Source organism: Vulpes lagopus, chromosome 11 (genome assembly GCF_018345385.1).
Source record: "Vulpes lagopus strain Blue_001 chromosome 11, ASM1834538v1, whole genome shotgun sequence".
Classification (NCBI taxonomy): domain Eukaryota; kingdom Metazoa; phylum Chordata; class Mammalia; order Carnivora; family Canidae; genus Vulpes; species Vulpes lagopus.
The window spans coordinates 75542667-75566964 of record NC_054834.1 but is presented as its reverse complement, the minus strand read 5'-3'; the positions used below and the strand labels follow the sequence as shown (position 1 = coordinate 75566964).

Genomic DNA, 24298 nt, shown 5'->3' with positions numbered 1-24298 from the left:
CTTCTCCCTCTGCCTATGTCTCTGCCTCTCTCTCTCTCTCTCTGTGACTATCATAAATAAATAAAAAATTTAAAAAAAAAAAATTTATAATTCAGCGTGCACTACAAGCCTGTTACTATCCTGCTTACACAGGAGTAAAGTGAGATTCAGAAATATCAGCAACTCTTTCCAGTTCACCCAACACCATGGGTCAAAGCCTCATTTAGACCACCCAGCTAATTCCACATTGAAACTATGACCTAGAGCGGCACTGTCCACCAGAAACAGAACACAAGTCACATATCTAATTTTAAATTTTCTAGTGGCCACATTTTTAGAAGTTTCAAAAAATTATAGTATACATTATAATAAAAGATACTTAACCTAATAGATTACAAATATTATCATCTCAACATGTAATTAAACTTTTTTTTAAAGATTTTATTTATTGATTTATTCATGAGAGACAGAGAGAGAGAGACAGACACACAGGCAGATGGAGAAGCAGGCTCCCTGCAGGAACTCCATATGGGGACTAGATCCCCAGATCCTGGGATCACATCCTGAGCCAAAGGCAAACGCTCAACTGCTGAGCCACCCAGGAGTCCTTAATCAAATATTATTAATGAGGGGTACCTGGGTTGCCTAGTCCATTGAGGGTCTGCCTTCGGCTCAGGTCCTGGGTCCTGGGATTGAGCCCCACATAGGGCTCCCTGCTCCATGGGGAACCTGCTTCTCCCTCCCTCTTTGGCCCTACCCCACTTGTGTTTTCTCTCCCTCTCTCTCAAATGAATAAATAAAATCTTTTAAAAAATAATAAAAATATAATGAGACCATTTATATTCTTCTGTGGGTCTCTACAACACTCCAACGCCTAGATGCTTCGCATGTATCAACTAATTTCATTGTCACAGCTGCCCTGGGCGGAGCATCCAACAGTCGTTCCACATGGGTTTTCTTTCTTTCTTTTTTAAAGATTATTTATTTGAGAGAAAGAGAGAATGCGCAAAAGTGGGGAGGAAGCAGTGGGGAGGGAAGAGATGGAGGGAATCTTCAAGCAGAATGCCTGCTGAGCTACCTGCTGAGCCAGGATTGATGTCACCACCCCTGAGATCACAACCTGAGTGGAAATCAAGAGTCAGACACTCAACAGACTGAGCCACCCAAGCGCCCCCTGCATGGTTTTATATGCATTTGACAAACTGGGAAATGCAAGGCAGAGGTCAGGTAACCTGCCCAAGGTCACAAAGGGCCCAAAGCCAACTTGAGTGGACAGAGCACAAATGTGCACCCAGTCTAGGTTGGGATGTCTGCTGGCTGAGTGATCCTAAGCAAATCCCTGCAACCTCCAGCTCTTTGTTTCCTTTCTTCTGAAGTCGAGTAGCAGGCTGAGAGCCTGCCTTGTGTCAGACACCAGAATCTAAAAACACACATCTGCCCCCACGGAGCTTATGGTAAAATGACCTGGAGAGATATTTACCCAAGACTGACAGAAATAAATGTGAAATTAAAGTTGTAATCAGGGAGCACCTGGGTGGCTCAGTGGGTTAAGTGTCTGCCTCTGGCTCAGGTCATGATCTTAGGGTTCTGGGATCCAGCCCCGTGGGGCAGGGAGCCTGCTTCTCCCTCTCCCTCTGCTCCTCCCCCTGCTCATGCTCGCTTGCTCTCTGTCAAATAAATAAACAAAATATTTTAAAAATAAATAAGTTGTAATTAGGGTCACAAAAGAGAGATGGTGGAGGTCAGAGAAGACAGCCCTGTGATGGAACAGGAAAGAACGGAGCCAGCTCTGCGAAGAGGGGACAGATCCAGATGGCAGCCACAGCGGTGCTGGAAGCTGGGTGGCAAATGGACCAGTGTGGTTGTGTGGCCACGGAAATGAGAACAAAGGATGAGCAAAGGTGGGGGTGGGAATGTCAGGCTGAGCTGCTTGAGAAACCCAGTGAGAGTGTTCTAAGTAGGGTGTGGGGCTGACAGGATCGTATTTGAATTTCAAACAGATCACAGTGGCGTGATGGGGAGGACAATGTGGAGAGTGCAGGCGGGTAACAAAAATGCCACACAAGGTTGCTTTGAGGAGTAAGGCTGACACAGAAGAGGCACCCAGCATGGTGCCCAGCTCCCTCAGCACACAGCACATCCCAGGAGCTCTCACTATGCTCTGGTTATCAGGCGCTCCTAGGGTTTATGGTCTTTGTAACCCATCTCCCTTTCCCCTATATATGGAATCGGGTGCCGCAGACACACAGTAGCTCAATAAACAGTAGTTAACTGGTTCAAGGTTCATGGCTTTGTTGTTGTTTTTAATTTGCCTCCCCCCATCCAGTAAGCCCTAGTTTCTCAAAGCAACGGACAGGAAATCTGGGAAGGAGTTTGAATAACAATTCCGGACTGTGCCACTCTGCCGCCACCTAGTGGCAACATACCTAAAGCGTAGAGCGATGGCTCCCGGCCACATTAGTGTCAAAAATAAAAGATGACACTACTGAATTGTACACTTAAAGATGGTTAAGATGGCAAATTTTATATGTCTTTACCACGTAAAAAATTAATTAATTAAAGTGTAAAGTGAATTTAATTGAAGGAGTAAAATTAGTCCTTTCTCAGGATATAACATGCTTATCTTGGGGATTATTGTAGCACTCTCATATTTTCTCATTTACTACAAATGACATTTGTATAACATTATCATATGACAGTTCAAATTACCTTTGTCCTATCTCTGCACTTCCCTCAAGCCCTTTAAAATTTCTCTTTGGGGGATACTTGGGTGGCTCAGTGGTTGAGCATCTGCCTTTGGCTCAGGTTGTAATCCTGGTGTACTGGGATCAAGTCCAGCATCAGGCTCCCCCCAGGAAGCGTGCTTCTCCCTCTGCCTTGTATCCGCCTCCCTGTGTCTCTCATGAATAAAGAAAATCTTTAAAAAAAAAAAAATCCAGAAACAGATCCAAGTATTCATGGGAACTTAATACATGAAAAGATCACAGTTCAATTCACTTGGAGAATGTTTCATTTACTAAGTATATCTGACATACTGGCTGTTTGTCTGAAAGAAAACAAAGCTAAATCTTTCCTCACATCATAATAAAATTAATTCCAGATGGACAAGAGATCTAAAGGTGAAATGTAACAATTAATAAAAGAGGAATTAGAAGAATATTTGAATAAATAAACTTAGATTGGGGAGACTTTATTAAGCAAAGCAGGAAACGCCACAAAGGAAGATAGACATCAAAATGGTAGGGGCAGGGCACCCAGCTGGCTCAGTCAAGGAAGCACATGACTCTTGATCTCAGGGTTGTGAGTTTGAGTCCCACATTGGGTGTAGTAGAGATTATAATTAAAAATAAAATAAAATTGTAAAACTTTAGAAGAAAGTACAAAGTTAAAATACAAGTTGGAAAAAATATGGGTGCAACACACTTGCTAGATGGCAGTTATTGTCTCTGACAGGGTCTGCAAACGTTTTCTGTAAATGACAGATGGTAGATATTTGAGGCTTCAGGGTCATAGGGCCTCTGTCACACTCCTCAGGTCTGTCTCTGTAGCACAAATTCAGTCATAGGCCATAAACAAATGAGCATGCTGCATTCCAGTAAAACTTTATGCATACTGAAATGTGCATTTCATGTCATTTCCACACATCTTGAAATATTCTTTTGATTTCTTTCAACTATTTTTAAAATGTAAAAAATGTTTTTAACCTAAAGGTCTTACAGAACAGGCAGCTGGCCAGTTTTGTCCAAGGGCCATATATTGCAACCTCTGGTCTTTGATATACAAAGAGCTCCTGCTACTTGGTCACAAAAGGCAAAGGACAAAGGATGCGGACATGCCTGCTGCAGAAGAGGAAATCCAAATGGCCACTAAGCATTTGTAGCAGGATGTGGAATGAGATTTTTCCTGTTATCTGAGCACAATCTACAACAAATAATCCCACATTCTAGAGGGAGAGTACTGATGTGCTCTTGAAAGCTTTCTATAAAATACCAGAGCCAGTCTTTTGATAATTGTTTCCCATCACCCACCTCCGGATAACAGGCAACAACTAATTCAGGAAAGGACTGACAGAGAGGAGACTTGTGTCAGACCTAGTTTAGATGACTCCCAGAACAGATGATTTAACTCCTCTTCCCTACATTATTTTTAGCATTTATTTTTATCATGAAATAAAAATGTACCTAATATTGAAGGACTTACATATTTCAAAATAGTTCCAGATTTTCAATGACTTCCTCTTTCGCTTTTTATTTTTCTTTCTTAGGCTGCACTGAATCAATATCTTTTCATGTAAAGAGAGTGCCCTCCTCACACTGATCTAGCACTGCTGTAAAGATATTCTGTAGAGGTAATTATAGTCCCAAATCATTTGGCCTTAAGAGATGGAAGTTATCTGGGTAGACTTGACCTCATAACATGAACCTTTTAAAAAGAGTTCTTCTGGATGGCAAAGAAGCCCCAAGAAAGAAATCCAGTTTGGCCAAAACCTGACATTAGCCTCACCGAGACATGCCATGCCCAGACTTCTGACCTACAGAACCTTAGGCTAATAAGTGGATGTTGTTTTAAGCCACTAAGTTTGTGATAAATCATTACATAACGATAGAAAACTTTTACACCTCGGCCCTAGGTACCTATCTGTAAGAGGCCTTAGGGGAGAGTGAGGGTTTTCCTTCTCCACCCAGCCCTTGACTGCTCCGTGTTGCTGGACTGGGGCTAAGACAGTTAGTTGCTCCCACTCCCCTAGCCCCTGCCCCTCCTCTCATTCCCTGAGGTGTCCCCTGGAAGTATTTGGCCTTTGGTGCAGTCCTGAGAATCACTGCTTTGGTAAAACCCCATGCTTTCCTTAGTCATCCCCTACCTTTGGATGTTTGGATGGTTTCCATTTTCGATACTGTAAATGAGGATACCACAAACATCTTTGTACATAAAACTTTGGATTTTGGCTGGTTTTCTTAAGGTAAGAAATGCTGGGGATCCCTGGGTGGCTCAGCGGTTCGGCCCAGGGCGTGATCCTGGAGTCCTTGGATGGAGTCCCACGTCAGGCTCCCTGCATGGAGACTGCTTCTCCCTCTGCCTGTGTCTCTGCCTCTCTCTCTCTGTCTCTCATGAATAAATAAACTCTTTAAAAAAAAAAAAAAAAAAGAAAGAAAGAAAGAAAGAAAAAGAAATGCTGAGTCAGGAGCAAATGAACATCTTTAAAGGCTCCTCCTATATATATTCTGCCAAACTTTTCCAGAAAGATTCTATCGGCCTACCACCCCGGTAGGGAAGTATGATGTCTACGGTTATTGATCCAAGCTGAGCCAATAGAGACTGCGGCTCAAATGCCTGGAGGAGATAGTTCAGGGGGACGGCCACCACCAATCTTTCATTCCGCTTCCACTCTCTCCCTCTGAGTGAACCATCTTCACTCCCAAGTTTCCAGACGCCCACTGGGAACCTCTATCGGGAAATCCCAAGGGCACCCAAACTTAACGTGTCCCAAATTAAGGCATTTCTCACCTTCCCACCTCTATTCCACCAACATGCCCCACATTTAGAAAACAGACCTATCACCGCGGCTGGGAGCGCGCTGATAACTGCCCCAGCGCCTGCGCACCTACGCTCAGGGCAAAAGGGTGACGGACTTTCGTCACGCACCCAGCTTCGTCCGGTAGGCGGTGCCCGAAATGCAGGCAACCGCCGCAGGCCCTGAGACGCGATTTCGGTGATGGGAGCCAAGCCCAAGCCCTTCGCGCGCCGGAGCCCAGCTTTCGCGCCCTACGGGACACAACTGCGCAGCCGCCGTAAGGCAGCCAGACCTCGGGGCCCGGACGCCGGGCGCGCGAGCCGCCTTACTGAAGTTTGTGCGCACGCGCCCGGAGGCGCGGCGTCTGAGAACCGGAGGGGGGAGGGGGGGAGGGCTGAGTCCGTCTCGCGCATGCGCGCGCCTTGCAAACCATTTGGCGGGTTTTTTCGGGTTGCTTTCTGTTCTACGCAGTCTTTGAGATGCTCAACTGAAGTTTTCAGGAAACAGGACGTTCTCCCCAGAAGAGCGAGCTAACGAGATTTCTGCTTCCATCCTTCGGGCGTTTGGGGCTCCTCCCACATTAAAAAGAAGCGTTTCTCCGTGACCGACGCCTAGGGCCTTCCGACCGCCCCAGGGCTTGGGCCAGTTGGTCCTCCTCAGTCGCGGCCTCCGCGAGGGTGAAAGGATCAGAGGAACCAGGTCCTGCGTATCAGTCTCCACGCCGTGAGTTCCTTGAATTCGGGTCCGAGCTCGGTGGGCCGGGCCCCCGGCCTCCCTCCTGGGTCACCATGAGCGTGTCGGCCCAGCGCCTGCTGGAGGAGTTGCAGATCTTCGACGTCGATTGCGACGCGGCTTTGACCGACAAATGTGAGTCCCTCGCCCCCTTCCTGGACCCCAGCCGAGGTCCACGTCCCGCCCCGTGTTCCCAGTCTCCTAGAACCCAAAAGAGAACGCTTCCAGGTTTCCCTTCCCCTAGATCAGACCTCTTGGTGGTCGAGAGATGAAGCATTAAACCAAGTTTTGAGATTTGGGATGTGGGGACTTTGAAGTGTTTGCAGTGTTCGGCTTGGATCCCAACTCAAGAATAAGAGTGCTTCATACTGAAGCACGACTTTAAATCAACGCAGTTTCAGAAAGGGGGAATTGAAACGTGCCAGGTTCACTACGCCCGGTGGCAGAGTTGGGAAATTATTTAAGCCTCCCTAACAGAACAAGAGATGTGAGTGTTTTGAAATGTCAGTTTTTAGTCCTGGCTACTCCCTTTCCAGTCTACACTTTAAGCTTCTCCTGATCCATCACTTCTCATCAAAGCTGTTGGTGGCCTGTGCAAATATGAACCCTTGAGGTGGATTTTTAGCTTTGGTAAAAGCTTTGGGGAATTTGTCAGCTGTTTATAGAGGGAGAAACAAATGAGACTACCGGTGAACCCCAGTCTCCTTTCCTCAACTCCAGTGCTCTTACTGGTCACGCTGTGGGGCAGGAGATATTTGAAGCAGTGTCTTGGGAGATGTAGAGTTCTCAGTTTTAGAATTAGGATGAATATGCACCTGCCTTAACCATCAACACTTTTAACTTCTTTTTTAATGTATAAAACCAGAATGCAAACACTAACTTATTATAACATACCAGAATACTCCAGGTTCTTATGCCCAGGGCATTCTTATGCCCAGGGCACCAAGATGCCGTTGCTTCCATCTCACAAAACTAGTTTGGCAGTGGTGTTGGAATTCTCTCTAGGCTTTGAATTCGTAATCACTAACCTCAGTGGGACTTTTAACATTGCCCTGCAGACTGTATTTCTCTGGACTAATCCCTCTGCATGTTCTGGATGACTATTCCCCACCTTCTCCTTTTAAAGTCCTTCTATCCCGCTCAAGGCTGATGAACTTCTTGTTTCACCAAGAAAGTAGAAACAATTAGAAAACTTCCATAGGGATCCCTGGGTGGCTCAGCGGTTTGGCGCCTGCCTTTGGCCCAGGGCGCAAACCTGGATTTCCGCGTCCGGCTCCCAGCATGGAGCCTGCTTCTCCCTCTGCCTGTGTCTCTGCCTCTCTCTCTCATAAATAAATCTTAAAAAAAAAAAAAGAAAAAAGAAAGAAAACTTCCATAAACTTCCACAAGAAACTATTAGAAAACTTCCACCATTACTTCTTCCCACCTACCTCTTCCGTCCTATTACAATGAATAAATTCTCCATATTCCTAGCAAAATCCAAACCCTCCACTCAAGTCCTAAATCCCGTTCCTTCTCAAGCCTTCTTAAGAACATCACTCCAGGGCAGCCCGGGTGGCTCAGCGGTTTAGCACCTGCCTTCAGCCCAGGGTGTGATCCTGGAGACCCCGGTTTGAGTCCCGCATCAGACTCCCTGCATGGAGCCTGCTTCTCCCTCTGCCTGTGTCTCTGCCTCTCTCTCTCTATCTCTCTGTGTGTATCTGTCATGAATAAATAAATTTTAAAAATCTTAACCAAAAAAAAAAGAACATCACTCCAGTAATTCTAACCTCTTACATATTTTCTATTTTTTTGCTATAAGAGTTTTTCTCCTAATAGTTTAGAAATGTGGTTTTTGCTCCGTGTTTAAAATGCCTGGGTGCCTCACTGGTTGAGCGTCTGCCTTTGGCTCAGGTCGAGATCCTGGGGTCCTGGGATCGAGTCCCACATCAGGCTCTCCACAGGGAACCTGCTTCTCCCTCTGCCTATGTCTCTGCCTCTCTGTGTGTCTCTCATGAATAAATAAATAAATAAGGGATCCCTGGGTGGCGCAGCGGTTTGACGCCTGCCTTTGGCCCGGGGCGCGATCCTGGAGACCCGGGATCGAATCCCACGTCAGGCTCCTGGTGCATGGAGCCTGCTTCTCCCTCTGCCTATGTCTCTGCCTCTCTCTCTCTCTCTCTCTCTCTGTGTGTGTGACTATCGTAAATAAATAAATAAAAATAAAATAAATAAATAAATAAAATCTTTAAAAAAAATTAAATACTCTATTGAACCCACTCTCTCAGGGATCCCTGGGTAGCGCAGCGGTTTAGCGCCTGCCTTTGGCCCAGGGCGCGATCCTGGAGACCTGGGATCGAATCCCACGTCGGGCTTCTGGTGCATGGAGCCTGCTTCTCCCTCTGCCTGTGTCTCTGTGTGACTATCATAAATAAATAAAAATTAAAAAAAAAAAGAACCTTGAACCCACTCTCTCTTCCAGTTTTCTCCTCCCCAATTACAGAAGACCTGTTCAGAAGGATTGCCTGTATTTACTGTCTTCAAATTGTTCCCCCTTAAGCTCATTTCAGTAAGCTTTGTCTGCACCAGCACTTCAGTGAAATCGCTCCTCTCAAGGAGAGGACCTTAACCTAGCTAAACTCATGGTGAACTTTCAGTCCTCATCCAGGATTAGCATCATTTGACACCATTCATCATATCTTCTTTTTTTTTTTTATCATATCTTCTTTGAAACGCATCTTTCTCCTAGCTTTTCAGACACTACACCTAGTTGTCCTCTCGTCTTGGTTGTCACCACTTCTCAGCCTCGTCCTGAGTCCCAAATACACACACTTCCTTAGTTCTCTCACCTGGTCTCGTGGCTTTTTTTTTTTTTTTTTTTAATTTTTTTTTTTTTTTAATTTTATTTATTTATGATAGGCACACAGTGAGAGAGAGAGAAGCAGAGACACAGGCAGAGGGAGAAGCAGGCTCCATGCACCGGGAGCCCGACGTGGGATTCGATCCCGGGTCTCCAGGATTGCGCCCCGGGCCAAAGGCAGGCGCCAAACCGCTGCGCCACCCAGGGATCCCTCTCGTGGCTTTTCATCCCATGTGTTGCTAATAATTCCCAGGTGTATATCTTAACCTGGGCCCCTTGTAAAACTGCAGGCTGGATATTGAATTGGCATCTCGAACTCCGTGTTCTTTTTTTTTTTTTTTTCCTTTTTAAAGAATTTATTTATTCACAAGAGACAGAGAGAGAGAAAGGCAGAGACACAGGCAAAGGGAGAAGCAGGCTCCACACAGGGACCCCGACTCAGGACTTGATCCTGGGTCCCCAGGATCATGCCCTGGGCCAAAGGCAGTGCTAAACCGCTGAGCCACCGGGGCTGCCCTCGAACTCTGTGTTCTAAAAGCTAAGCTCCTGTGTGTCCTCCCTCTCCTCACAATGCTTCCTCCTCATACTTGGTGCTCAGGCCAAAAACAGCATCATCCTTGACCCCCATTCTTCTTCACATCAGCAAATCCCGCTGCCTTTACCCTCAGGATGCTTCCCATCTGAAATCCAACCACTTCTCCCCACCTCCACTGCCACCACCTTGATCCAAGCCACCATCATTTCTCACCTGCATTTCTCCAGGGTTCTCTTAATTGGTCCCTTGGTCTTCCCTTATCACCTTCGTTCTGTGCTTAACACAGCATCTGGAGTGATCCTGTTGGGTGGAAGCTGGATCGTGTTACTGTTCCGCCTGAGCCCTCTAGTGTTTTCTAAGTTTTTAGAGTACTAACCAGGGCAGTTTCAGTGGCCAAAAATCTACACCCCCTTGATCCTTGAACTCGTCTTTTTTTTTTTTTTTTTAAGATTTTATTTATTCATGAGAGACACAGAGAGAGAGGCAGAAATACAGGCAGAGGGAGAAGCAGGTTCCCTGCGCGGGCTTGATTCCAGGACCTTGGGATCTTGACCTGAGCCAAAGGCAGATGCTCGACCATTGAGCTACTCAGGTGCCCCTCAAACTCATCTTCTGTCTTCTTCCATATTGCGTTCCAGCCAGGGATCCCTCGGTGGCGCAGCAGTTTAGCGCCTGCCTTTGGCCCAGGGCGCGATCCTGGAGACCCAGGATCAAATCCCACGTCGGGCTCCCGGTGCATGGAGCCTGCTTCTCCCTCTGCCTGTGTCTCTGCCTCTCTCTCTCTCTCTCTCTCTGTGTGACTATCATAAATAAAAATTTAAAAAAAAAATTGCGTTCCAGCCATAGTAGCCTTGCTGACCTTGCCTCTGCCTCAGAATCTTTGGTTGAGAGCTCTTTCCCCAAATACTGCATGGCTCACTTCCAGTCTTCCACCTTCTCAGTGCAACCTTCCTTAATCGTATTGAAAATTACCAACCCCTGCCCCCAGCCCCCTTATCCCTTCCCAGCTTTATTTTTCTACACAGCCCATTTAACCATCTAACATTCCACAGATTTTACCGACTTATTTTTCTGTCTCCAGTAGTAAGCTTTTGGGAGACAAGGATTCTTTTCTGTGCTGTTCACTGCTGCATTCTCATGTCTGGAACGGTGCCTGGCACTCGTGGGTGCCGACTAAACACTGACTGAAGAAATCGAGGATTGTTTTCACTTCTCATGGAGAAAGCTGCAGGAAATAAACTGACTCCTTACCTGCCCTGTTTTCCTTCTCGCAGTGGTAGAGCTGTGCATTCTGTATGGACAGAACGAGGAGGGAATGGTAGCTGAGCTTATAGCCTTCTGCACCAGCAAGCAGAAAGTTGGCCTTACTTCAGAGACACTGAACTCTTTTGAGCACGAGGTAAGAACAAAATTTAAGGAAACTAATATTGCAATTCTCCATTTCTGTTCCTGAGTGGAGGTGTGGCAATGTAGCATGCAAAGAGTGTGGGCTTTAGAATCAGATCTGGACTCTGATCCCAGTATGCACTTGGGCAAACTACTTAATATCTGTCCTGAGCCTCCGTTTCCTCTTCTGTTAGTCATTCTGATAACCCATGTTGTTTTATGGTTCCTGTAAGAATAAGGGAGAGCAGGTATAAAAACTGTAGGTCAGGTGGTAGGGCTTCAACAAATCATTGGTGGTGATGGTAGATTTAAGTGGTTACAGACAGTCACAGCATAACTCTTCAGTTTTTAATCTGTCATGCATCTTCGTAACTTAATTCTTCCTTGGAGGAATTTTATATGTTAGATTATAATTTGAACCCCTGTTATTACATCATGGTCATGGAAAACACCCTCTCTGTTACTTGACTGTGGAATATTATATTCATTATCTTTTTATTCCTCAGTGTCTGAGCAAAAAATTGTCCAGAGCACCCCAGGATGGTGGGCATGCGGGAGCCAGAGACATTGTTTCCATCCAAGAGCTGTATCCTTTCCTGCTGTATTTTGTAATTGGTGTAATTTAAAAACAAATAACAAAAGTGCCTACTATTCAGATTTCTTATTTAATCAACCCTTACCTTAGATTTTGGGTGGAAATCTGTTTTCCTTGAGCACTCTTTGTAGAATCGAAGTGGAGGAAGAAGAAGAGAGCCTCTTGAACTCTTACACCACACCCTCTAAGGTGAGCATATGTTTGAAGATTGCTTTCTACCAAGTAGCACTTTTTTATTTATTCTAAGAATATTATCACAATATTTGAAGTTCTGAGGGAAAAAGTAACCACCCATACTGTTCCTACTGTGTTTCTACTTAACACTCCTTCCTTTCCCATCACGGGCATAGCTGTGTTTATATAATGGCAGTCTTCGTGACCATATAGTTATCCTGCTTTTTTCAATGAGCATATCATAAAATGTTCATAAATACAATTTCTCCATAATTACTCTTTGTAAAAGTTGCAGAGTGTTGTATCAGGTGGAGGTGCTATAGCTGAATGATCCAGTTGTAGTGTTGGGTCCAAACATGAGAGGTAGGATAGGGAAGTGGAATAGTATTGACATCAAAGCCTGAGTCAAAAGACCTGGGTGACCTTGGGTGAGTCGTTTTATCTCTCTGAGCTGTAATTTCCTTATCTCTAAAATCACAATGCTTTCATTCATTTACTGAGCAGCTGCTGTGTGCCAGGGCCTGGGTGGACGCTGTGTAAACAGTGGTGAATGAAATGGGCACAGCTAGGCTCTGCCCTCAAAAAGCTCCAAATTGTAGAAACTCATAAACATGGAGTGAGCCTTAATTTTTCAAAGTAAGTTACATTGTGAGAAAGAAGATAAGTAGCTCTCGGTGCCTATAGAGAGCAAGAAAGCCAAAAACATGCTCCGTGAAGTTGTTGACACAAAACAGGTGCAAATAACATTTTATGTGGACATACTGTAATTTTCCTTAGCTTAAAATTGAAGAGATATAAAATCAACACTTGAGGGTGCCTGGGTGGCTCAGTCAATTAAGCGTCTGACTTCGGCTCAGGCCATGATCCCCGAGTCCTGGTTTGGAGCCCTGCATCAGGCTCCCTGCTCAATGGGGAGCTTGCTTCTCCTTCTCCACCCTGCTCATGCTCCCTCTCACTAGTTCTGTCTTTCTCTCAAATAAATAAATAAAATCTTAAAAAATAAAAGTCAACACTTGATATTCCCCCTAGAGCTGGCCCTGTCCTAGAGCCCATATCTCACTAAAAAATGCTTCCATTCTTGGGTTTGCTAAGGCCAGGAACCTTAGAGACCTCTGAGTCTCTCACACCCTGTATTCATCTCATCCACCAGTCCTGTCAGCCCTCCTGGGATCCTGGCCCTCTCACCTTGTCCACTGGGACCTGGTAATGACAGGTCTTCTGAATGCACTGTCTTCTTCCTTCCGAACCAGTGGGATATCTTCCTATCCTGGCTTCATTCTGCTTTGTCCTCCTCTAAGCAATTCACACCACAGCCAGTCATGGTTCCCCACTCCTTTCAAATGCAAGTCAGGCCAGGATTTTGCGCTCACACATCTCCACTGGCTCTCCCATCTTCCCTGACAACCTTCTGAGGGTATGTGAGGGTCTGAGTTGGCCTTGCTCCCTTGTCCACTTCCCACTTCTCATTCTGGTTTTCTTGCTGCTCTTCAAACACATCAGACACACATCCAACTCATCTGTCCCCTGTCTGAGGGAGCAAGCCCCTTTCTCTTTCCCTCCTTTGTTTTCTTTTCTTGCTTTATTTTTCTCTGGAACTTAGTACCATGAAACATGTTATATACTTGCTGTTTTGTTTAACCTGCCACTCTGGGAAAGAAAGCTCCCTGAGGGCAGGTGTTGCTCTACTAGCTGCTCTTTTCCCAGAGCCTGGCACTTTAATCATTGCAGGACAGACCTTCTGAATAAGACTGGTTGCTTTTTCCCTAACCAGCGTCAACCAGAATCACAGAACCTAGTGGGACTGCCACATGTAGATCTGATTGACAACCTCCCAGCTCCAGAATTTGTGATTTGTCTGTGTATCCAGTGTCGATCATGTTCCTGGGGACAGACTCATGGTAATCTAACTCTGAGTAGAATGACACATAGGTCAGATATAAATTGACTTCATTTACTGTGGAAGTATATGCCCTTCCGATGATGGAAATACCACCCTGAGGGTGCCCATTCCCGCCACAGAGGAGTTTAGGAGGCTCAGTTGTGGATCACATTTGGTGACCAGGCAATCAGTTAAGTGAGTCGGTTTAAAAGGAGCAAACAATATGAAATACGTGTCTGAAGCTCAGAGGAGACCATGTGAGTCTGACCTAGAGAAACATAAAATACTTAGAACAGTATCTATCACGTGGAAACTGCTCAGTCATCATTAGGCCACACATCAATGGCCTCTGACAGAGTAGTCATATTGCCAAATATTGGCCTTTGACACACAAACAGTGCTGCACAAGGCTGCCAGACCCTCGTCAGGTTTTCAGGACAGGTCACTGAGCCTGTGGCATAGAGGCGAGTGTTCCGGTGGCCTTACCTTATCATCATTAAATATTTGACTTGTGCAGTTGACAGCTATTCTTTTGCTTCCATGCTCACCATAAATCCCTGGTGATAATTTTGCTTTCCACATGTCCTGCCTGACATGGAGGGAATGTGCTAGCCTGCGGATTTGAGGTTCCTATGCCACCAGCATTATATTTCTAGTAAATTAATAAACTGGCAACCTGGGCTATAATTTGGGTTTTTGTGTGGCATGAGAATGTGCTTACCCTGGGATATGAGACTATGGTACCCTCCGTCGCTGTACTTCTCACTACAAGGGAGTAGGCTGGCATGTAGTGCTAATAACAAGTCTCATGAGATTGGTTAGAATGAGTGCATCCCTGAGAAGCATAACTGGAGTTGGTCTGTTGACACTATCAGGTTTCACTGTGAGGGCTGCAGTCAAGGGCAATGAAATGGCACCATCTCCCAGAGTGCCATCCTCTTGCCATGTCTTGGGAGACAGACTTTCTTTCTCTTGGAATGCTCCCACACAACCTTGGCCCTAGCATTTGACAGCCCCTGTGTATTACAAGAATCGTTTACAAAAATAGTCTGAGAAACTATGTCAAAACCATAAAATCGGGGATCCCTGGGTGGCGCAGCGGTTTGGCGCCTGCCTTTGGCCCAGGGCGTGATCCTGGAGACCCGGGATCGAATCCCACGTCGGGCTCCCGGTGCATGGAGCCTGCTTCTTCCTCTGCCTGTGTCTCTGCCTCTCTCTCTCTCTCTGTGACTATCATAAATAAATAAAAAAAAAATTATAAAAAAAAAAAAAACATAAAATCTTAACCATCCGTTGGCCTAGTAATTGTCTCTAGTCAGAATGTCTCCTAAAGAAATAGTCCAGGGGATCCCCGGGTGGCTCAGCGATTTAGCACCTGCCTTTGGCCTAGGGCGTGATCCTGGAGTCCCGGGATCAAGTCCCACATCTGGCTCCCAGTATGGAGCCTGCTTCTCCTTCTGCCTGTGTCTCTGCCTCTCTCTCTCTCTCTCTCTCTCTCTCTCTGCATCTCTCATGAATAAATAAAATCTAAAAAAAAAAAAAAAAAAAAAAGGAGGAAAAAGAAAGAATGAATCCAAATTATGTGAGGGGCTATCCACATGAAGATGGGCATCTTCACTCATCTTTTTTTTTTTTTTTTAAGATTTTATTTATTTATTCATGAGAATACACACAGAGAGAGAGAGAGAGAGAGTCAGAGACACAGGCAGAGGGAGAAGCAGGCTCCATGCAGGGAGCCCGACGTGGGACTCGATCCCGGGTCTCCAAGATCACGCCCCGGGCTGAAGGAGGCGCTACACCGCTGAGCCACTTGGGCTGCCCTTCTTCACTCATCTTTACCTCGTGAAGATTGGGCATCTATAATCACCCAAAATTACAAGCATTCCATACATCCAGGGGGTAGAGAAGTAGTTATGTAAGCTTCTATATGTATTAATTTAATTACAGCCACTACAAAGGACAAAGGTTGGGATCCCTGGGTGGCGCAGCAGTTTGGCGCCTGCCTTTGGCCCAGGGCGCGATCCGGGAGACCCTGGATCGAATCCCACATCGGGCTCCCGGTGCATGGAGTCTGCTTCTCCCTCTGCCTGTGTCTCTGCCCCTCTCTCTCTCTCTCTCTGTGACTATCATAAATAAATAAAAATTTAAAAAAAAGAACAAAGGACAAAGGTTGTGACAATGTGGGAAAGTGTTCATGGTTAATACAGCATGAAAAAAACAGTATATGTAATATTCAAATAAAGGGTTATACTTAAACTAAGATTGTAAGTATTAGAAATTATATTTTTTTAATTGGAAAACTATAAAAACACTAGAAAAGAGTATTTAAAAATAGTTATGAGAGTGGTAGCATAAGGGTCTTTGTAAGACCTAATACCCATCTTGGCTACTTGATGGTGGTCTGGAGCACGTTCTCTTGTCTTCTGTTCCCAGTCACCACCAGCAGGCAGCTGTGGTGGCAGAACTTACGTATGCAGCCAGGGGGAGCCCAAGAGCAGGGAATCCTCTGCACACCAGCTGGCCTCCTGGTTGTGGTCCCAGCAAAGATTTTATCTTGGCTCTGCCACAGCCAGCTATCCTAGACTATGGGAAGCACTAGACCTCTGAGCTGTGGGCTTCATCCTCCATCCCGGGCACACCTTTGGATTCTTGTTAATGAGCAAAAGCCAGAAAACAGAAGTGACCATCAATGAGGTGTTTGCTAAATAGTCAAACCAAGAGCTCAGCTGTGCCATCTGCCTGGAGTCGTTCCTTTCTCTAATTTTGAAAACGTGCAGTGGACTTTGCCAAAATGAGTAGTAACGTGATCCCATCCCTCCTCAGGAAAATATGTCTGCCCAGGTCAAAACTCACAGCTGTTCAAAAGCAAAAGGAGAAAGACAGAAAGTGACCACGTGAACAATTTGACAGCACGGATTGCCTTCTGGGAAATGTTGATACTTTTTCATAATTGCCCTCTAAATGAGGACAGGACTCCAATGGATTTGGTGATAGCCACTAAAGATTTCTGAAGGGATTATGTTTAGAGATGGGGCCTTAAGAAGAGAACCAGCTGGGACGCCTGGGTGGCTCAGTGGTTGAGCATCTGCCTTTGGCTCAGGGTGTGATCCCGGGATTCCAGGATCAAGTCCCACATCAGGCTCCCTGCATGGAGCCTGCTTCTCTCTTGCCTATGTCTTTGCCTCTCTTTCTGTGTCTCATGAATAAATAAATAAAATCTTTGAGGGGGGAAAAAAAAGAAGAAAACCAGCCCAGTCTTTCCTTGGGCCCCATGCTTTTCTTCCTCAGGGACTGTACACTCAGGTAGTAACCCAGGTCTGCAGTGACTGGGCTCTTATTTTCTGTTTTGTTCCTAGGGTTCTCAGAAGCGAGCTATCACCACCCCAGAAACACCCCTAACAAAAAGGACCATGTCTACCCGGAGCCCCCATCAACTCCTCTCGCCTTCAAGTTTCTCTCCAAGGTACGGATCGGCATGAATCCAGCTGCCAGACGGCAGGCCTGCCCTCCCCTTTCTGTGGTGGTCAGGTGGCTGACCCTGCTGTGTGACAGTCTCCATGCAGGTGCCTCTGCGGTGCCTGCCTCCAGAGCCTCTTGCTCTCTGCCCTCCCTCCCTACCTTCTCCTGTGTGGAAAATCCCCATTTCTTGCAGCAGTTAAGGAAACTCATTTTCCACCCAGTTTTCTGGGGTTCATTTCCTAGATCAGGAACTGATATCTTCTCTAGAAAACAACCTGTCTATTCACAAGTCTGGGAGTCTCAGGAGTCTTGCCAGTAGAGACAAATAGGTTTCTGCCTGCCTCTGGTAGTTTGGTGTTGTTGGGTTTCTTCCCTTCTTCCTCCCCCTCTTCACCAACGGTATCTATTTTTCAGAAAGTAAAGCACGTACCTGTGTTCATCATGTCATGTAACCTGTTTATTGTCCCTCTCTCAGGTTACAACTAGTTTCTGAGAGTTGGCAAGTCACTGTGAATCTACAAAGACTTAATTGGCATTTTTTCCCTGCTGCCACTTCTGCCCATAAATCCACAAAGATCACGGGTGATGTTTTTTTGAAATCCATAAATGACATGTCTTCTGTTAGAGAATTCCATGGGTGAAGGCCCTGCCGAGTAGAAGAAAGGTTTGGTGCTGCCACACCAGGATGAGGCTAAGGAACTGTCAGCATTAACCATTTAGGGATATGCTACCAGGAGTCACTGCCTATATTGTGGGCCACTTCTAGACGAAGCAGAGCTTTAGATTTCCCAGCTTTGTCACTGTAGAAAGGAGGGGATAGCAGTCATACCATACAAGTGGTCGTGGGATTCAGAAGGACAGGTTTCTCTAGCTTGGTCCACTGCTACTTTGGGGAGCTTTCAGACTGGTTTTGGAAGCGAGCTTTCCAGACATAGGAGGGCGTCTTTGAAACTGGATAGGTAGAGGATGGTTCTCATCACCTGAACCAGTGCCATTCCAGAAACTTCATTTCACTAAAGGGCCGGCCGTCTTAGCTGTCCCATGGAGCTGCTTTGGGAGGAGCTCAGAGAAGTCGGCAGTATGCTGACTAGGCACTTTTTAATGCACGCTAATAAAGCTGACATCAGAAACTGGTTTTGTAATTTATGAAAGTAACTTCTAAATTATTCAGGTAGAGGCAGCGCTGGAGATGGAGATCATTAGTGGAGCTCATTTTCCGCAGCCTCTGTGGACAGGAGAGGTGATGGTACCAGTGGCAGTACTGCCCACATAAAACTCGTTCCTGCAGACTCCCAGTGCACAAAGTGCAGACTGTTTGGAGGAGACCTCTCTATAAGCGACATCCACAGCCAGAGAATTAGGTGCCCTCACTGCCTTCCTAGGAGCTCAGCGACGTTCATGGGTCCCTATTGACCAGTCAGTGCATGGAAATACAAGAACTTGTCAGTTGAGCCTTAGAGAATGGGAATGTTTGTTCACCAGCCAACTGAATTCATTCCATCTCCACCTCCACAGACACTGGGGAAAGTTGATTAATTGTTCTTAACTTCATTTTATTGTGTCTACCTTGAACTATATTGTTAGGTATTATAGATCCACAGCAGCTTTGGGCTTATCCACAGCCAGGCTCTCATGTTATTCTAATAAATGGTTAAAAAAAAAAAAAATCATCAGAGAGGCGCCTGGGTGGCTGAGTCAGTTAAGCATCTGCCTTAAACTCAGGTCATGATCCCGAGATCCTGGGATCGAGCCCCTCTCCCCGCATCAGGCTCCCTACTTGGTGGGGAGCCTGCTCCTCCCTCTCCTTCTGCCCCTCCCCCTCTCGCGTTTTCTCTTTCTCTCTCTCTCAAATAAATAATCTTTAAAAAATGTATAAGAAAGAAAAGAAAGTGGAACTTGAAACTTTTTAATCCATTCAGTTTGGTTTGGTTTTGCTTTGTTTAGTTGTAAGCCAGGAGAAAGCCGTTTAAAATATGTCTCTGTCTCTAAACTTAAACTCATTCCTGAAATTCCTTAAAGGTCGGTATGTCCAGCCCCATTAAGTTGATTAGATTTATAAAATGTGAGGCCAGCTTGACATTCCTCCAATCCCCATTTCCAAAAGGTAACCTTATTTTATTCTCCTCTCTCATTAGATAGGAATACAGTAATGCTTATCTGTTTTGCTTCCAATCAGTGCTACTCCCTCCCAGAAATACAGCTCAAGAAATAACCGAGGAGAAGTGGTTATCTCCTTTGGCTCAGCACAGGGAGTGTCTTGGTCTGGAAGAGGAAGGGCCAGCAACATCAGCCTGAAGGTCCTAGGGTGTCCAGAATCACTAACTGGGAGCTACAAATCAATGTTTCAAAAACTTCCAGATATCCGAGATGGTAATTATTTTTCTTTTTGCAACTCTGGAGAATATAAAACTACCTAGAAAGGTCTAGAGTGAGTAACAAAGCTTCAGCTAGGCTGGTAGAACAAGTTCCAAGGTTGCCTTTGAATACAGAAGTTGGTAGATGTCCTCCAGATGCCCCTAGAAGTGGAAGGACATGAGGTGACCCTCTCAGTAATTCTACCAAGTCGCTTTGCTTCCCTAAAGAAAAAGCGCATAACTTTTTCCAGTGACAACCATTTGAACTGTGTAAAAGAAGCCAAATAAAGTCAAAGACATTTTTTGTTTCTTCCTTGTAAAGAATGGAAGATTCTCTAGATTGGACTTGACTCCCCCTAAACCTCACTGATGACCAGAGTAAAGGGAAGGCTGGGCTGTGGGCATCTGTGCTGACTCTAGGAGATTGTGCCCCATGATCCATGGCCAAATGGAAAGCCAGCTCCCACAACCAAATATTGGGAGATTAGCTAGGGCTTTAGAAAGTGGTCCTGGGCACCCTCCTGCTTCTGTAAAATGACTGACTGCAGTATTTTACAATGCACTGTATCTTCTCCTCTTGGCAAGTGAAATGTTCTAAACATAGTACTTTTTCCCCTCTGGGCTTTCAGTTCTGACCTGTAAGATAGAGGAGCTTGGCAGCGAACTCAAGGAACATTACAAGATTGAGGCTTTTACTCCTGTTCTGGTCCCAGCTCAGGTAAGAATTGTTCTCATAGTCCTTCCTAATTAATTTTGTATTTTTAAAGTGATGGTAAAAAAAGGTATCCTTGCTTCGTTTTTCATTTCTTGTCTGCATTCTAGTTAGAATATCTATCTTGGTCAAATTTTGTAAAATGGATCCTTCTGAAGAAAGACTTAGAAGTGCTCTCTGGTTTTGTGATCAGAGATGACCATTTTCTTTGCATATTTTTTTTAAGATTCTGTTTATTCATGAGAGAGAGAGAGGCAGAGACATAGGCAGAGGGAGAAGCAGGCTCCATGCAGGGAGCCCAACGTGGGACTCGATCCCGGGACTCCAAGATCATGCCCTGAGCCAAAGGCAGACGCTTTACCACTGAGCCACCCAGGCGTCCCTTCTTGGCATTTGGATTAGGGTCTTGCACATAATAGAGACTGAGGTGAGACAGGTAACTCCCTAGAGATGCCCTATAAATAGAAGCGTTTGGTTACCAGGATATGAGGACAACAGCAAGCGTAGGGTTTACAAAAACAGTGACTCATAGTCTCTCCCCCAGTTTGGTTTCTGTCCTTTATAGATCAACTGTTGCCAGTAGTATCTTTAATTGTAGTTTAATCTGGCATATGTTCCAGTGCTTTCTCCCTGAAACATTTTTCTAATCCAAAGGGAAATGTGTTCTAGAAGATTCCTTAAGTTACCTCTGTCATTGTTTACATTCAGAGAAGATTCACCATAGGCAAAACCATGTCACGTAAGGAAGTTTATGAGGAATTGGGAAGAAATGGTGGAGGGGAGGCAGGGATGTTCAGTCTTGTGGGAAAAGATTAGACTTCCTCAGTCTTCCCCCAGGAGTGGGAACAGGATAGAGGAAGCCACAGGGAAAGAACTTTCAGCTCAATTTAAAGAACTTCCTGTTAAGAGACAATATGACGTATAGTTAAGAATATGGCTCTGGAACCAAACTTCAAACCCAGACTTCACCCAGTCTCTGACCTTAAGTAAATTATGTAACCTGTTGCTGATTTTTCTTTCATAAAATGGGTACAATAGTAGTATCCAACTCACTGTTGTTATGAAGATTAGACAAGTTAACACACATAAGTCTTTAGAACAGTGCTTGGTACTCAGCTCAATAGACGTGAGCTATTGATGGTTAAAACTATCCAGAGATGCAGTGGGCTGCCTTGGGTTACAAGGACCAAGTTTCCCTTCACTAGAGATGCCCAAGTTTAGATGACCACTTAGAAAGGCTCAAGCACCTGGTGGGCAGGCAGACCAGATGCCCTGAGAGTCCCTGATGGTACTTGTCAATATGTCATTACGATGCCCCATCAAAAAAACCTTTCCTGCTTGGGGTTTGCCATGCTGTTCGTTCTGTCGACTCCAGATTTTGAGCTTCTATCCCAAAGACGGTCATTCTCATGTCACACCTTCGGCAGGAGCCTGTCATTCTGCTGGGCCAGATTGGCTGTGATACCAATGGGAAGCTGAATAGCAAGTCAGTGATTCTTGAGGGAGACCGGGAACATTCCTCAGGGGCCCAGATTCCAGTGGATTTATCTGAGCTCAAAGAATATTCTCTGTTTCCCGGACAGGTGAGATGAGGTGTGCTGTTTACTCTATACTGTGTGTGGTGGGCGGGGGTAGGATGAGCCATTTCATCACTGGCTGCCTCTTACTTTCATCCTGTGGTACCATGAGGTGTGACCGGAGCCCAGGCTCAAGAGCAGACAGCCAGGTAGGAATTCCAGCTTGCCTGGAGTGCTCTGACCTCAGCTCCGGGATCTGCTGCCCAGTTCAGACTTTAACTCCACCCCCACGGAGTGTATCATTCTGGCCACATTGCTTATCCTCTCTTAAGTCAGAGTGTCTTCATCTCTAAAATGGGAATAATAATTCTTACCTCATAGGATTGTTACAAAAAATTAGATCATCCATATAGCACATAATTGTTCTTACTAATACATCCCTCCCTTAATTTGTTTTCTAGGAAAATACCCCCAAGTCTATAATTATAAAATGACATAGATGGACTTAGTACTTAATATACTTTTTTTTAAGATTTAATTTATTTCTTTGAGAGAGTGCTCGTACAAGCTGAGGGAGGGGCAGAGGGAGAGGGAGAAGCAGGCTCCCTGCTGAGCATAGAGCCTAATGATATGACTTGATCCCAGGACCCTGAGATCATGACCTGAACCAAAGGCAGACTCTTAACCAACAGAGCCACCCAGGTGCCCCTTAATAAAGTAAAGTAGCCCACACGTGAGGCTTAACCTCATGACCCCAGGATCAAGAGTCCCATGTTCTACCCACTGAGCCAGCCAGGCACCCCAGTACTTAATACTTTTTAACTACATCAAAATAGTTCATTGCCTACTTTTTATCTTCCTTGTTCTGCTTCTTGTCCTTCAGGTTGTAATTATGGAAGGCATCAACACGACAGGTAGAAAACTTGTTGCCACCAGACTCTACGAGGTACCACAGTGGTTGCCCCACCTCCCTCCTGCTTTGCTGCAGGCACAGTGTGTACAGTTCTGTCTGTCCTGGAAACTCAGAAGAGCCTATTTATTTGCTTCTCAATTCTCTGTAGAATGGGAAGCTACCTCTAGGCCCCCTTGCAAACCATTTCTGTAAAGGGCCCTACAGTAAAAACTTCAGGCTTTACAAGACATATGGTCTCTGTCACAATGACCCAGCTCTCCCATTGTAGCACAGAAGAGCCATAAGCAGCCTGTAAACCAATGAGTGTGGCTGTGTGCCAATAAAACTTGATTTATGAAAACAGGCAGTAGCCAGATAGGGCCCAGGTTTACCCAGGCAATAGTTTTCCACAGATTTTCAAATAACATGAGCAAAAGAAGCAGATTCCCTGCTTTCTGGTCCTTGCCTAGTGATACTGATACGTCGGGTACCTGTGTCCTCCCACCTTTTGCTGGGTGTCATGAGGTTAGCCATGACCTCCCATCACTTGGGTTTCTTTGCTACTCTGAACCACATAGAAAAATGGCAGGCACCATGGGTTCTGTGAGGTTTTAGTTCCAGGGAGAAAGGCTGAGACTTCCTTCCGTATCTCAGCCCTTCCCCACCATCCTCCCCACCTGCAGATGCTATCTCCCCCCACCTCCAGTTCAGGCACCCCCCTTTTTTTTAACTGAAGGCTGTGCCTGGAGTTAAAACTCGGTGTAACTTTTCTCCTGTTTTCAAGGGCTTGCCGCTTCCATTTTATCAGCCCACTGAGGAGGATGGAGGTAAGTTTGGGTTTAAACATTGTTTTGCTATCAGTAAGTGTGTTAGATAAGGGTCCAGGCTCCTTGGGCCCTGAGAAAGCTGCAAGAGCTGCCTGGGAGCACCTCAGTGGAGCCGGGGGAGGGGGTGGGAGTGGACATCAAATGGGTGGCTTCACAGGCCCTTCATGGAAGGCCATGGTCCAAGCCTGGTGAGTGTTGCCACCCGAGTTCTGGCTACACAAGGCATGCCATCTGTGTCTAGAAGTTTTTCCTTTATAAAAGGAAAAATAGGAATAATTTTTTTTTTTTTTAAGTTCTATTTATTCATGAGAGACACAGAAAGAGAGGTAGAAACATAGGCAGATGTAGAAGCAGGCTCCCTGTGGGGAGCCCAATGTGGGACTTGATCCCAGGACCCAGGGAGAAGGCAGATGCTCAACCACTGAGCCGCAGGCATCCCAGGAACAATTTTAAAAAGAGTGTCTTTCAATGCACTGTGGTATCCTGGACAGGATCCTAGAAGAGGGACATTAGTGGAAAAGCTAGTGACCTCCAAATAGTCAAGAGTTAAGAGTAATGAGCCAGCATTAATTTCTTCATTTTGTTTTGTTTTTTAAAGATTTATTTATATTAGGAGGGGCACATGCTCACATGGAGGGGAGGGGACACCTGACATAGGGCTTGATCTCATCACCCTGAGATCATGACCTGAATTGAAATCAAGAGTCAGACACTTAACCAATGGAGCCATCCAGGCACCCCTGGATTCATTTTGACAAATGCACCCTAGTCAAGCAGGATACTGGCATAACTTGGTATTATCTTTGCAACTTTCCTACATTTCTAAAGTTATTCCAAAATAAAAAGTTTATTAAAAAATCAGACAAATTGCTGGGGCACCTGGGTGACCCAGTTGCTTAAGCATCT

The 24298-nt window shown here is 45.5% G+C and overlaps 1 protein-coding gene across 1 annotated transcript in view; it reads left to right on the top strand.

Moving 5' to 3' along the window:
* Positions 1–5126: 5126 nt before the first annotated feature.
* Positions 5127–24298, top strand: part of POLA2 (DNA polymerase alpha 2, accessory subunit) — a 30203-nt gene continuing 11031 nt past the window's right edge. Inside the window, exons 1-10 of the mRNA XM_041722994.1 lie at positions 5127–6358; positions 10872–10996; positions 11490–11569; positions 11710–11767; positions 16988–17094; positions 19267–19460; positions 20074–20162; positions 21584–21739; positions 22557–22619; positions 23350–23392. Of these exons, the coding sequence (XP_041578928.1) occupies positions 6280–6358; positions 10872–10996; positions 11490–11569; positions 11710–11767; positions 16988–17094; positions 19267–19460; positions 20074–20162; positions 21584–21739; positions 22557–22619; positions 23350–23392 (994 nt within the window). The 5' untranslated portion in view covers positions 5127–6279. The remainder of the gene's footprint in view (positions 6359–10871; positions 10997–11489; positions 11570–11709; positions 11768–16987; positions 17095–19266; positions 19461–20073; positions 20163–21583; positions 21740–22556; positions 22620–23349; positions 23393–24298) is intronic.